General features: G+C 52.7%; 1 protein-coding gene across 3 annotated transcripts in view; it reads left to right on the forward strand.

Annotated features, from left to right (window-relative positions):
• Positions 1–14,757, forward strand: part of LOC138580080 (alpha-2-macroglobulin-like) — a 551,370-nt gene that overhangs the window by 97,540 nt on the left and 439,073 nt on the right. For all 3 annotated transcript variants that reach the window (XM_069650342.1, XM_069650343.1, XM_069650344.1), the window contains exons 4-6: positions 2,809–2,861; positions 7,512–7,532; positions 11,067–11,235. In XM_069650342.1, coding sequence (XP_069506443.1) covers positions 2,809–2,861; positions 7,512–7,532; positions 11,067–11,235 — 243 coding nt within the window. The remainder of the gene's footprint in view (positions 1–2,808; positions 2,862–7,511; positions 7,533–11,066; positions 11,236–14,757) is intronic.

Below are 14,757 nucleotides of genomic sequence, written 5' to 3' on the forward strand. Positions count from 1 at the left end.
CGTGCAGCCCAGTAACTGGGGGTGAGGGGTAGACTAGCTGTCCTGGCCACGCCAGGGCCTGAGTTGCACCCCTATGAAGGTGGTGGGCCTGGGGTTACAGCCTCCCTTTGCGACCCAAACATTTGGTGGACCCAAGGAGCGGCCTTCTTGCACACCAGCCTAACACTGCACCCTAGCTCTCTGCTTTTCTCTCCACAGTGCACTACCGCCTCGCACTGCAACCTAACTCTCTGCTTTTTTCTCCACAGTGCACTACCGCCTCGCACTGCAACCTAACTCTCTGCTTGTCTCCCCACAGTGCACTACTGCCTCACACTGCACCCTAACTCTCTGCTTTTCTCTCCGCAGTGCATTACTGCATCACACTGCACACTAATTCTCTGCTTTCTCTACAGTGTACTACCGCCTCACACTGCACACTAACTCTCTGCTTTTCTCTCCACAGTGCACTGCCGCCTCGCACAGCACCCCAACTCTCTGCTTTTTTCTCCACATTGCACTACCGCCTCGCACGGCACCCTAACTCTCTGCTTTTCCTTCCACGGTGCACTACCACCTCGCACTGCACCTAACTCTCTGCTTTTCTCTCGACAGTACACTACCACCTCACACTGCACCTAACTCTCTGCTTTCTTTCCACAGTGCTCTACCACCTCACACTGCACTCTAACTCTCTGCTTTCCTCTCCACAGTGCACTGCCACCTCACACTGCACCGAAACCCTCTACTTATCTCTCCACAGTGCACACTCGCCACACACGCGCCTTACACTGCACCCTAACTCTCTGCTTTTCTCTCCACGGTGCACTACTGCCTCACACTGCACACTAACTTTCTGCTTTTCTCTCCAGTGTTCACTCCCGCCTCACACTGCACCCTAACTCTCTGCTTTTCTTTCCACAGTGCACTACCGCCTCAAACTGCACCCTAACTCTCTGCTTTTCTCTCCACAGTGCACTAACGCCTCACACTCCACCCTCCCTACTTTTCTCTCCACAATGCACTACCGCCTCACACTGCACCCGAACCCACTGCTTTTCTCTCCACAGTGCACACTCCTCTCACACTGCACCCTAACTCTCTGCTTTTCTCTCCACAGTGCACTCTTCCCTCACACTGCACCCTAACTCTCTGCATTTCTCTCTATAATGCACTACTGCCTCACACTGCGCCCTAATTCTCTGCTTTTCTCTCCACAGTGCACTACCGCCTCACACTACACACTAACTCTCTGCTTTTCTCTCCACAGTGCACTACCGCCTCACACTGCACCCTAACTCTCTGCTTGTCTCCCCACAGTGCACTACTGCCTCACACTGCACCCTAACTCTCTGCTTTTCTCTCTGCAGTGCATTACTACATCACACTGCACACTAACTCTCTGCTTTTCTCTACAGTGCACTACCGCCTCACAGTGCACACTAACTGTCTGCTTTTGTCTCCACCTTGTACTACCGCCTCGCACTGCACCCTAGCTCTCTGCTTTTCCTTCCACGGTGCACTACCGCCTTGCACTGCACCCTAACACTCTGCTTTTCTCTCCACAGTGCACTTCCACCTCACACTACACACTAACTCTCTGCTTTTCTCTCGACAGTGCACTACCACCTCACACTACACCCTAACTCTCTGCTTTTCTCTCCACAGTGCACTACCGCCTCACACTGCACCCTAACTCTCTCCTTTTCTCTTCACAATGCACTACTGCCTCACACTGAACCGTAACTATCTGCTTTTCTCTCCACAGTGCACTACCACCTCACACTGCACCCTAACTCTCTGCTTTCCTCTCCACAATGCACTACCACCTCACACTGCACCCAAACTCTCTACTTTTCTCTCCACAGTGCACACTCGCCACACACACGCCTCACACTACACCCTAACTCTCTGCTTTTCTCTCTACAGGGCACACATGCCCCACACTGCACCCTAACTCTCTGCTTTTCTCTCCACCGTGCAATACCACCTCACACTGCACCCCAAATCTCTGCTTTTCTCTCCACAGTGCACTGCCACCTCACACTGCAACTGACATCTCTACTTTTCTCTCCACAGTGCACACTCGCCTCACACAGCACCCTACCTCTCTGCTTTTCTCTCCACATTGCCCAGTCCCCTCACACTCCACCCTAACTCTCTGCTTTTCTCTCCACAGTGCACACTCCTCTCACACTACATCCTAACTCTCTGATTTTCTCTCCACGGTGCAATCTCCCCTCACACTGCACCCTAACTCTCTTTGTTTCTCTCCACAATGCACTACCGGCTCACACTGCACCCAAACTCTCTGCTTTTCTCTCAACAGAGCACTGTCCCCTAACACTGCACCCTATCCCTTTGCTTTTCTCTCCACAGTGCACTACTGCCTCACACTGATCCCTAACTCTCTGCTTTACTCTCCACAGTTCACACTCACTTCACACTGCACCCTAACTCTCTGCTTTTCTCAACACAGTGCACTACCGCCTCACACTGCACCCTAACTCTCTGCTTTTCTCTCCACAGTGCACTGCCACCTCGCACTGCACCTGAAATCTCTGCTTTTCTCTCGACAGTGCACACTCGCCTCACACTGCACCATAACTCTCTGCTTTTCTCTCCACAGTGCCCACTCCCCTCACACTCCACCCTAACTCTCTACTTTTCTCTCCACAGTGCACTCTCCCCTCACACTGCACCCAAACTCTCTGCTTGTCTCCCCACAGTGCACTTCTGCCTCACACTGCACCCCAACTCCCTGCTTTTCTCTCCACGGTGCATTACCGCCTCACACTGCACCCTAACTCTCTGCTTTTCTCTCCACAGTGCACGCCCGTCTCATCTGCATGAACAGCACGTTCCATCCAGTGAAGGAACAGGTGAGCCATTTCACACATGTTTTGTGTGGTTTGTGGTCGTGTGAATGCAGTGCTCTTCACAGATCACATTGAATGCTTTGGATAAGGAGCGGGAGAACTTTCTAGAACTTGCGCCTTGATGGCGTGGAGAAATGCACACTCAGGGCATGATAAAAACGGTGTGGAAAGCCGGCATTCTCCCCCTCCAGTTTCCAGAACCATCATTCTCAGTTGGGTGGAAATATTGGAGGGGAGATGCTGTGCTTTCCAGCAGCAAAAGCTGCTAAAATCACATGCTGTGGGGGAAACATGCGCGCGCAGCTAAATCGCACGCTGTGGGGGAAACATGCACGCGCAGCTAATTCACTAGAAATGTGGTGCTGCAGTCTAAGAAATGCTTCATTTATGAAAGGAAAAAGTCTTAACTCCTTTTTTTGGTTGTGCTAAAGCAGTGCTGCTGGGAGGAGAATCCCCTCCATGTGGCTGCCCTGCATTCCTCACGGTTGCTAGGGTTGCTCTGCATTCCTCACGGTTGCTAGGGCTGCCCTGCATTCCTCACGGTTGCTAGGGCTGCCCTGCATTCCTCATGATTGTATAGGCTGCCCTACATTCTTCATGGTTGCTAGGGCTGCACTGCACTCCTCAGGGTTGCTAGGGCTCCCTACATCCCTCATGGTTTCTAGGGCTGCCCTGCATTCCTCATGATTGCTAGGACTTTCCTGCATTCCTCATGGTTGCTAGGGCTAACCTGCATTCCTCATGGTTGCTGTGGCTGCCCTTCATTCCTCTTGGTTGCTAGGGCTGCCCTGCATTCCTTATGGTTCATAGGGCTGCCCTGCATTCCTCACGGTTGCTACGATTCTCCTGCATTCCTCATGGTTGCTAGGGCTGCCCTGCATTCCTTGTGGTTGCTAGCTCTGCCCTGCATTCCTCATGGTTGCATGGGCTGCCCTACATTCCTCATGGTTGCTAGGGTTGCCCTGCATTCCTCATGGTTGCTAGGGCTGTCCTGCATTCCTCATGATTGCTAGGACTGTCCTGCATTCCTCATGGTAGTTAGGGCTGACCTGCATTCCTCATGGTTACTGTGGCTGCACTGCATTCCTCTTGGTTTCTAGGGCTGCACTGCATTCCTCATGGTTTCTAGGGCTGCCCTGAATTCCTCAGGGTTGCTAGCACTGCCCTTCATTCCTTATGGTTTCTAGGGCTGCCCTGCATTCCTCAAGGTTGCTAGGGTTGCCTTGCATCCCTTATGGTTGCTAGGGCTGCCCTGCATTCCTCGTGGTTGCTAGGGTTGCCTTGCATCCCTCATGGTTGCTAGGGCTGCCCTACATTCCTCGTGATTGCTTTGGCTGCCCTACATTCCTCATGGTTGCTAGGGCTGCCCTGCATTCCTCAAGGTTGCTAGGGTTGCCTTGCATCCCTTATGGTTGCTAGGGCTGCCCTGCATTCCTCAAGGTTGCTAGGGTTGCCTTGCATCCCTTATGGTTGCTAGGGCTGCCCTGCATTCCTCGTGGTTGCTAGGGTTGCCTTGCATCCCTCATGGTTGCTAGGGCTGCCCTGCATTCCTCGTGATTGCTAGGGCTGCCCTGCATTCCCCATGGTTGCCAGGGCTGCCCTGCATTCCCCATGGTTGCCAGGGCTGCCCTGCATTCCTCATGCTTGCTACGGCTGCCCTACATTCCCCATGGTTGCTAAGGCTGCCCTGCATTCCTCGTGGTTGCTAGGGCTTCCCTGCATGCCCCATGGTTGCTAGGGCTGCTCTGCATTCATCGTGGTTGCTAGAGCTGCCCTGCATTCCTCATGGTTGCTACGGCTGCCCTGCATTCCTCATGGTTGCTAGGGCTGCCCTGCATTCCTCATGGTTGATAGGGCTGTGCTGCATTCCTCATGGTTGCTAGGGCTGCCCTGCATTCCTCGTGGTTGCTAGGGCTGCCCTGCATTCCTTGTGGTTGCAAGGACTGCCCTGGATTCCTTATGGTTGCTAGGGCAACCCTGCATTCCTCACGGTTGCTAGGGCTGCCTTGCATCCTTTATGGTTGCTAGGGCTGCCCTGCATTCCTCGTGGTTGCTAGGGCTGCCCTGCATTCCTCATGGTTGCTAGGGCTGCCCTGCATTCCTCATGGTTGCTAGGGCTGCCCTGCATTCCTTATGGTTGCTAGGGCTGCATTGCATCCCTTATGGTTCCTAGGGCTGCCCTGCATTCCTCATGGTTGCTAGGGCTGCCTTGCATCCCTTATGGTTCCTAGGGCTGCCCTGCATTCCTTATGGTTGCTAGGGCTGTCCTGCATTCCTCGTGGTTGCTAGGGCTGCCTTGCATCCCTTATGGTTCCTAGGGATGCCCTGGATTTCTCAAGGTTGCTAGGGTTGCCTTGCATCCCTTATGGTTGCTAGGGCTGCCCTGCATTCCTCAAGGTTGCTAGGGTTGCCTTGCATCCCTCATGGTTGCTAGGGCTGCCCTGCATTCCTCGTGGTTGCTAGGGCTGCCCTGCATTCCTCATGGTTGCTAGGGCTGCCCTGCATTCATTGTGGTTGCATCCCTCATGGTTGCTAGGGCTGCCCTGCATTCCTCATGGTTGCTAGGGCTGCGCTGCATTCCTCATGGTTGCTAGGGCTGCCCTGCATTCCTTGTGGTTGCTAGGACTGCCCTGGATTCCTTATGGTTGCTAGGGCTGCCCTGCATTCCTCACGGTTGCTAGGGCTGCCCTGCATTCCTTGTGGTTGCTAGAGCTGCCCTGCATTCCTCATGGTTGCTACGGCTGCCCTGCATTCCTCATGGTTGCTAGGGCTGCCCTGCATTCCTCATGGTTGATAGGGCTGCGCTGTATTCCTCGTGGTTGCTAGGGCTGCCCTGCATTCCTCGTGGTTGCTAAGGCTGCCTTGCATCCCTTATGGTTCCTAGGGCTGCCCTGCATTCCTCGTGGTTGCTAGGGCTGCCCTGCATTCCTCGTGGTTGCTAGGGCTGCTTTGCATCCCTTATGGTTCCTAGGGCTGCCCTGCATTCCTCGTGGTTGCTAGGGCTGCCCTGCATTCCTCATGGTTGCTAGGGCTGCCTTGCATCCTTTATGGTTCCTGGGGCTGCCCTGCATTCCTTGTGGTTGCTAGGGCTGCCCTGCATTCCTCGTGGTTGCTAGGGCTGCCTTGCATCCCTTATGGTTCCTAGGGCTGCCCTGCATTCCTCGTGGTTGATAGGGCTGCGCTGCATTCCTCATGGTTGCTAGGGCTGCCCTGCATTCCTCGTGGTTGCTAAGGCTGCCTTGCATCCCTTATGGTTCCTAGGGCTGCCCTGCATTCCTCGTGGTTGCTAGGGCTGCCCTGCATTCCTCGTGGTTGCTAGGGCTGCTTTGCATCCCTTATGGTTCCTAGGGCTGCCCTGCATTCCTCGTGGTTGCTAGGGCTGCCCTGCATTCCTCGTGGTTGCTAGGGCTGCCTTGCATCCTTTATGGTTCCTGGGGCAGCCCTGCATTCCTTGTGGTTGCTAGGGCTGCCCTGCATTCCTCGTGGTTGCTAGGGCTGCCTTGCATCCCTTATGGTTCCTAGGGCTGCCCTGCATTCCTCAGTGAAGGAGTAGCCTTGGGACATGTGATTGGACCGGCCGCTGACCAGGGGCTTAATATGTGAATCCCTGGAGTCTGAAAAGACACCTGCCTGGGGTCAGCGCGCATGAGACACGCGATGCATTGGTGGTGATGCGGCAGAGACAGCGTGACACGGTGCACGTGTGTTGACCAGTCCAGGTGACTGCAAAGGCAAGGGGTGGCCTCGGGAGGTTGGGAAGATGTACCCAGGAGGGGCAGAAGGAAGGAACATCTCAGGCCCATTATGGGGAACGCATAGGATAGTGTGCAGCGAATGGGATAAACTTGAGATACACACATGGAACGGGGTGGGGGCGGGGGTGCGAGATGCATGCTAGAGCTTTCTGAAAGGTGCCCACAAAGGGCACCTGAAGGAAGACATAAGGACCTCTGTGGTGACTGGGAAGGAACATAACACCCTCTCCACTGGGGCAAGAGAGGTTGGGGGTATTTCCATTCCAGGGGGTCCTGAGGAGAATGGGGGATGTGTTCATGGTGCATAGGGTCAAAAGAAAGGCAGTCCCTTGGATTAAGTTTATCACAGGTGAGAAGATTAAGAGAAAGGAGACATTGTGTGGGTTTTCTGCTGCTGTGGTCAGATCCTATAGAAAGCTTCCCCACCGTTTGAGACTTTCCCATTGAAGCAGAAGAAGCAGTGGGACACTTGGTGTGCATGGGGGGCTTTGCAGAGGGAGGGGGAGAACCAATGATTGGCTACAGGAGTGAAAGGTCCTGGCACCTGTACACGCAATGACGCAGGTGAAGTAGCGCAACACGTCAGAGAGCCTCGTCAATGACAAGGGTGCAGGGCACTAATTCACTATAGTGTTAGATGTACGCCCCCTGTGATAGGGCATCAGCACGCACCAATGAGGAGCAGGATAGACTGTAAGAGGGAGACAGAGCGCGGGAGCTGGCCTGTCACGTGGGTGTCTGGGGCCAGGTAACCCTCTCCACCCTTCATCAGGGTTGCGCCGCCATTTTACCATCACTGCACCTGAGTGCGACCCTTCGATTGGACTAAAGACCTGTCAGTCACTGTGATTATTCTGCCCGCCCGCTCCACCTTATGTGTCTTTCTCTTCCCTTCCAGGTGGTCCTGATGGAGCTCATGGTAAGTCCAAAACCTGTTTCTTTTTAAATGAAAAAAAAAGTCAAATGTGTTGCCTCAGTGCAGTGGGGGTCCCATTTCTGACGCTCTCAGTGGTCTGGAGAGAGAGAAGAGGGGTCCTTGGTCTTCGCAAGACTAAGCACGTCTCTGGCATGCTGGGTAGTACGGGCATCAGGCGCACGTTTTATAACTATGGTGCACGTGTGTGCAGTACACTGGGGAGTGTGATGGTATGGCATATATGTGTATTTGGGGCTCAGTGTATGCTTTATACTATGTGAACCTAACGTTGCCCTGCTCCACAGAAGCGTGCCCTCGCTAAAGTCTAAAGAGGGAAAGCACCCCGGAAACATCCCACTAACGGCAGCAGAAAAAGTACCCCTACACATTCTCAAGCCTCTCCAATGGAGGCTCACACACCAACCAGTGCACGCTCACCCCCTCCCTGTGCAGGGCACCTGTCAGCTGCACCCTTGATTACTAGCTTCAAGGGACGTGATTCGGGGTTCGCCAGGGGTCGCAGCTGCTACCCCTGGGGTCTCATTTGATACCCTTGGGGTTCCCCAAGCTACCCTTTAAAAAATGTAAAGATTTTGTTTTTTTAACGGCTGTGGCTCGTGCCTTGTGGTTTCTGGAGTGGCTGGCTTTCTGGTTCCGGCTTCTTAAAGAAGCAGGGGGACCCACACGTGTAACCCTGTCAGCACTGACCCTAAACAAGAAAGAATAGGAATACCAAATAATGTGTCTTTCTGTAATTCTATACGATAATTGCTAGACTCATAAAAGGTTTATTTCAGGCACACTTCAGGGGGTGAGTCACTGATTTAGTCTGTTCTTAAACGCCTCAACTCAGCCTTTCATCCTCCTGAGGTCGATAAATGAGTACCAACACAGGTTGGGTGATATTGGGTAATTATTTTTTCTATATAAAGCGCTTAAGCGTAAGTGCTATATAATAACACATCATTATCATTTGGTCATGGACGTCTGCTTGCATTCACAGTAACTTGGTAATATGGGCCTATACACACACTGACCTTAAAGATACATATGGCGATCCATTCTTGTATGAAATGTCCATCACATTACAGTGATATCTAACCACATTTTTCGTAGTGAACAATGCTATCTGATGCCACTTCCTATTTTGTCAAGGGGTGAAAGGTCATGTTCCATCACTTCCTGTGATGTCACTTGTGGTCAAGGGTCATGTGATGTCACTTCTGCTAGCCCTGGCATTTTGGTGAAGTGACGTCCCTGCTAGGTTCTCAACTTAATAACCCTCACACGTCCACAGCCTGGGCCAGGCCTCATATGGTCACTGGAAACCAACAACACGTCCCTCACATGTCCACAGCCTCACTGAAACCTCTGGGCTAGACCTCGCTCTGCATTTGCCAACACGCTCATGGTAGACTAGGCCCTGCTGACTTGGTTAGTCGCCCCCCACTGCAATTGACCATCGTCTTTCATGGGGGTCTTTCCGGATGCACATTTGTTCTTGGTTGAACCCTCGGTTACTAAGAGGGGGGCCCAAATGCACCATGATATAAAGTAAGAGCCATTGAGTGCCTACGAACATTGGCCAACAAGACGCTGGACTCCTGAGACATGAATGCCTGTGCACGCAGCCCGACCACCACAGGCCTCAGCCAACATGTTCCACCTCAAGCTTCCATGCACATGGTGTGGCAGCCCCTCCCCCAGACGGCACACTCCAAGTCCAACTCTGGTAGACCACTCTGCCTGCCGGTCACTCTCAACACAGACCATCAAGGAAGCCTTCCATGGCTTGACTTCCCATGGAGAACCCGCCCACCCATAGCTCACCATAGAAGGTCCACCCTCAACAGCTTCAGGTTCAAAAAGAAAGGATACACACTCTCAACCCAGAGCTCCCACAAGACCTTTGAAATGTGAAAAGCCAAATCTGTGCTCATAGTCAATGGGTGACACCTCACACTACCCCCAGAAAAGTCCAAGTCTAAATGCTACGCCAAAAGAAGCACGACGTCTCTCCCTACACCTTCAGCAGAAAGGAATTCTGGTCAAAAATCAGTCAAGTGAGCTGGGTACCGCCCCACTGACTTTCAAATCTCAAGGACAGGACAGCTCGGAACTCACCCTATCGACTTGCCAGCAACTCCCTCCCTTCCAACCAACTCCAACCGCTGTCCAGGCCAACGCATCTCACACAAGGTCCAGCTACCTGCACCCCCCCAACCCCCCCCCCACAAGTGATGGCACCGGTCCAGGAACCCTGAAATGAGCAGACGCAAATCCAGGTGTGAAGGAATTCCTACCTCCGACTTAGAAGTCCAGACAAACTGCATGGGCACACCTCCAACACCTCCAACAGAAGTTACGGGTTCCATTTTCGTTTTCCCCCAACTGCAGGGCCACCATGACACCAGGAGCAGCCTGGAGGACTACCCGCACGGGTTGCCCCCTTCCAGAGATATAGCCACCAGGCCAGTAGAGGTCGACGACCACCTGCTAAAGACCAGGCATCTCCCGCTGCTCGGTCTCTACACCGTGTGACTGCCTCATGACATCCTCATCTCCCCGACCTTTCTGGGTTAATGCTGCCCTCAAGGAGAAGCCATTCACCCTAAGCCCTGCAGGTGGTGGAGGAGCAGGCACGCGGCCTGGCGTCCAGAAGGACAGTCGGGCAGTTCAGGGAGGGCCTCCTGTCTGTGGAAGCCGCCGCGGGCCCCGCACATTGGACCCGGATCCCGAGGGACTCCACACTCATTCCAGAGAGCCAAGGAAACCACAAGATTGGTGGGAGACGCCCAGCACCCCAAGCCTGAGAGTGACGGGAGACGCCCCAGGAATTAAGAAGAGGATTGTGGGAGACTGGACAAGTGAAGGTGTATTTACGTGTGTTTCCTACCCACTGGGTCTAAAAAGAAGGAACAACATCAGATCCAATTGGCGGCGGTGGTGGGGGCGAGAAACGTGTGATCAGGTCTGGGACAGCCCCTGGGCCGTTCATGGCACAACCCACGCAATATGCCAGGTACTGCTGTTATCTACAATAGAGGTATTTCTCATAACATACCCGAGTACTTTGCTCAGATGCCGAATATTGCCAACATAGTCCCAAGTAAATCAAACCCAGGCACTCCCACCTGCAGGTATAGCCCTGCTATTGCCATGTTCTCCCACCACACCCACTCACACCCCTTGTGCATTCACCACCCGCGTGCACAATCACTACGGCAGGCAGCCCAGCAACGTGCATCCCTGCACACAGACACCTGATGCACTCCCAGACTCACACACACACGCATGCACGTCTTCTGACTTGCTCAGCTGCAGCGCTCTGTTGCACGGGTAGCCATGTTCTAGCCCGGCTCATGAGCCAAGCAACATGTGGCAGCGCTGGCGTCAAGACTTATCGGCATACTGCCACATGTGGCTTCTGTTCTGGCTGCAGAGTGGGATGGAGAACCCAGAGCGCAGCCACGAACGGTGACTGGCTCTGATGCACATAGTCAAACAGTGTCCAACCTCCTCTCTCCCTCGCGACAGGACCCGTCCCGGAACCGGCTGATGCAGCAGCGTAACGTGGAGTCCACACACGCCTTCCCCACGTTCACTTACCAGCTTCTCGACGAGCCTCAGCTGGGCTACTACCAATTGTCCTTCCAGACCGCTTCCGGAGACACCGTCTCTCACTCCTTTGAGGTTAGGGAGTATGGTAAGTACCTGTGTGGGCCAGGTGGGGCAGGTCAGGCGGCCTCTCATCTGGGGCCCCCTTTGGCAGATGTGGGCATTGCCATTTGATGAGTGGGTTCTTGGGAAGAGCACCAGGGTTATGGTGCAGCTCGTGACATTTGCTGGGCCTGGCATGTGGGTTTCTTAGGCATGACGCTACGGTTGTTGAACACGTGTGGTGGGTTGTTTGGCTACGCATAGCATGCTTCTCACTGGAGCATGTAGGTTGCTCAGGTCCTTGCATGGGGCTTTTGTGGTTTAAAGCAGGGCTCCTACCTTAAAATAAGGGCCCTTCAGTAGGAAATTCCATATCTTTGAGCCATGTATATATGTGCGATATTGGGGTTTGCAAGAGCAAGTTTAGGGGCGTTCCTTGGTTGCATTGAGAGGATCAGTTGGGAATAATGGGGGGGGCATTTATAGGTAGTTGGTTAGGCACAGTGTGGGGGTTGAGTTAGGTGCAGTGTTTCTGAAGAGGTTGGCAGAGCTCTATATTTGGAGTGGGTTAGGCACAGTGTGGGGTTTGAGTTAGGTGCAGTGTTTCTGAAGAGGTTGGCAGGGCTCTGTGTGGAGTCGGTTAGGCACAGTGTGGGGTTTGAGTTAGGTGCAGTGTTTCTGAAGAGGTTGGCAGGGCTCTGTATTTGGAGTGGGTTAGGCACATTGTGGGGTTTGAGTTAGGTGCAGTGTTTCTGAAGAGGTTGGCAGGGCTCTGTATTTGGAGTGGGTTAGGCACAGTGTGGGGTTTGAGTTAGGTGCAGTGTTTCTGCAGGTGTCGACGAAAAAACACAAAATGGAGGAGGCACCCCGATAACCCGAGCGGTGTCCTCCTCCAAAGGCGGCCTCCCCCTCTCCACAGGGGTGGTGGGGGAAGGCAGGCGCGGCAAACAACGGGAGAAGCCCGCGAAAAGGGAGCGCGGCAAAGGAACGAAAAGCCCGCGAAGCAAGACAATGGGTAGGGGGCGGAGTTAGCCCCTTAAAAGCAGGCGGGTCCCCACTGCAGAACTCAGTCACCCCTGGCAGTGGGACCCGCTTGCCACCAAGGACTTTGTTTGTTTTGACTTTGTTGGCAGGGCTCTGTGTGGAGTCGGTTAGGTACAGTGTGGGGTTGAGTAAGGTGCAATATTTATGAAGAGGTTGGTGGGGCTCCGTGTTTGGAGTTGGTTAGGCAAAGTCTGGGGTTTGAGTTAGCTGCAGTGTTTCTGAAGAGGTTGGTAGGTCTGCGTGTTTGTTGTTGGTTAGGAAAAGTGTGGGGTTTGAGTTAGGTCCATTGTTTCCGAAACGGTTGGTAGGGCTCTGTGTTTGGAGTAGGTTAGGCACAGTGTAGGGTTTGAGTTAGGTGCAGTGTTACTGCTGTGGTTGGTAGGACTCCATGTTTGGAGTTGGTTGGGCACAGTGTGGGGTTGAGTTAGGTGCAATATTTCCAAAGAGGGTGTTAGGGCTTTGTGTTTGGAGTCGGGTAGGCACAGTGTAGGGTTTAGTTAGGTGCAGTGTTTCTGAAGAGGTTGGTAGGGCTTCATGTTTGGAGTTGGTTAGGCACCGTGTAGGGTTTGAGATACGTACTGTGTTTCTGCAGTGGTTGGTAGGGCTCTGTGTTTTGAGCTGGTTAGGCATAGTGTGGGGTTTGAGTTAGGTGCAGTGTTTCTGAAGAGGTTGGCAGGGCTCTGTGTGGAGTCGGTAAGGTACAGTGTGGGGTTTAGTTAGGAGTAGTGTTTCTGTGGTGGTTGGTAAGGCTTTGTGTTTGGAGTTGGCTAGACACAGTGTGGGGTTAAAGTTAGGTACAGAGTTTTTGCATCTGTTGGTAGGGCTCTGTTTTTGAAGTTGGTTAGGCACAGTGTGGGGTTTGAGTTTGGTGCAGGGTTTCTGAAGAGATTGGTAGGACTCCATGTTTGGAGTTGGTTAAGCAAGGTGTGGGCTTTGAGTTAGGTGCAGTGTTTCTGCTGTGGTTGGTAGGACTCCATGTTTGGAGTTGGTTAGGCACAGTGTGGGGTTGAGTTTAGTGCAGTGTTTCTGAAGAGGTTTTTAGGGCTTCATGTTAGGAGTTGGTTAGGCACAGTGTGGGGTTTGAGTTAGGTACTGTGTTTCTGTGGTGGTTGGTAGGTCTCTGTGTTTGGAGTTGGTTAGGCATGGTGTGGGATTTGAGTTAGGTGCAGTGTTTTTCAAGCGGTTGGTAGGGCTCCATAATAGGAGTTGGTTAGGCACAATGTAGGGTTTGTGTTAGGTGCAGTGTTTCTGAAGAGGTTGGTAGGGCTCCATGTTTGGAGTTGGTTAGGCACATTTTGGAGTTTGAGTTAGGTGCAGTGTTTCTGAAGACCTTGGTAGGTCTGCTTGTTTGGAGTTGGTTAGGCACGGTGTGGGGTTTGTGTTAGGTGCAGTGTTTCTCAAGCAGTTGGTAGGGCTCCATGTTGGAAGTTGGTTAGGCACAATATAGGGTTTGTGCTAGGTGCAGTGTTTCTGAACAGGTTGGTAGGGCTCTGTTTTTGGAGTTGGTTAGGCATAGTATGGAGTTTGCGTTATGTGCAGTGTTTCTGAAGAGGTTGGTAGGTCTGCGTGTTTAGAGTTGGTTAGGCAAACTGTGGGGTTTGAGTTAGGAGCAGTGTTTCTGAAGAGGTTGGTGGGGCTCTGTGTTTGGAGTTGGTTTGTCACAGTGTGGGGTTTGAGTTAGGTACTGCATTTCTATGGTGGTTGGTAGGGCTCTGTGTTTGGAGTTGGTTAGGCAAAATGTGGGGTTTGAGTTAGGTGCAGAGTTTCTGAAGAGGTTGATGGGGCTCCGTTTGGAGTTGATTAGGTACAGTGTCAGGTTTGGCTTAGGTGAAGTGTTTCTGAAGAGGTTGGTATGGCTTTGTGTTTGGAGTTTGTTAGGAAACAGGTGGAGTTTGAGTAAGGTGTAATGTTTCTGAAGAGGTTGGTAGGGCTCAGTTTGGAGTTCGTCAGGCACAGTGTCGGGCTTCACTTAGGTGTAGTGTTTCTGAAGAGGTTGATAGGGCTCGGTGTTTGGAGTTGGTTAGCCAGAGTGTTGGGTTTGGCTTAAGTGTAGTGTTTCTGAAGAGGTTGTTAGGACTCCGTGTTTGGAGTTAATTAGGCACAGTGTCAGATTTGGCTTAGGTGTAGTGTTTCCAAAGAGGTTGGTAGGGCTCTGTGTTTGGAGTTGGTTAGGCAACATGTGGGGTTTGAGTTAGGTGTAGTGTTCCTGAAGAGGTTGGTAGGGCTCTGTTTGGAGTTGGTTAGGCACAGTGTCAGGTTTGGCCCAGGTGTATTGTTTCGGAGGAGGTTGGTAGGGCTCCGTGTTTGGAGTTGGTTAGGCACAGTGTCGGGTATGGCTTAGGTGTAGTGTTTCTGAAGAGATTGGTAGGACTCCGTGTTTGGAGTTCGTTAGGCACAGAGTCGCGCTTGACTTAGGTGTAGTGTTTCTGAAGAGGTTGGTAGTGCTCTGTTTGGAGTTGGTTAGGCACAGTGTCAGGTTTGGCTTAGGTGAAGTGTTTCTGAAGAGGTTGGTAGGAATCTTTGT

Source organism: Ambystoma mexicanum, chromosome 3p, assembly GCF_040938575.1.
Source record: "Ambystoma mexicanum isolate Mex_15411 chromosome 3p, UKY_AmexF1_1, whole genome shotgun sequence".
Lineage (NCBI taxonomy): Eukaryota > Metazoa > Chordata > Amphibia > Caudata > Ambystomatidae > Ambystoma > Ambystoma mexicanum.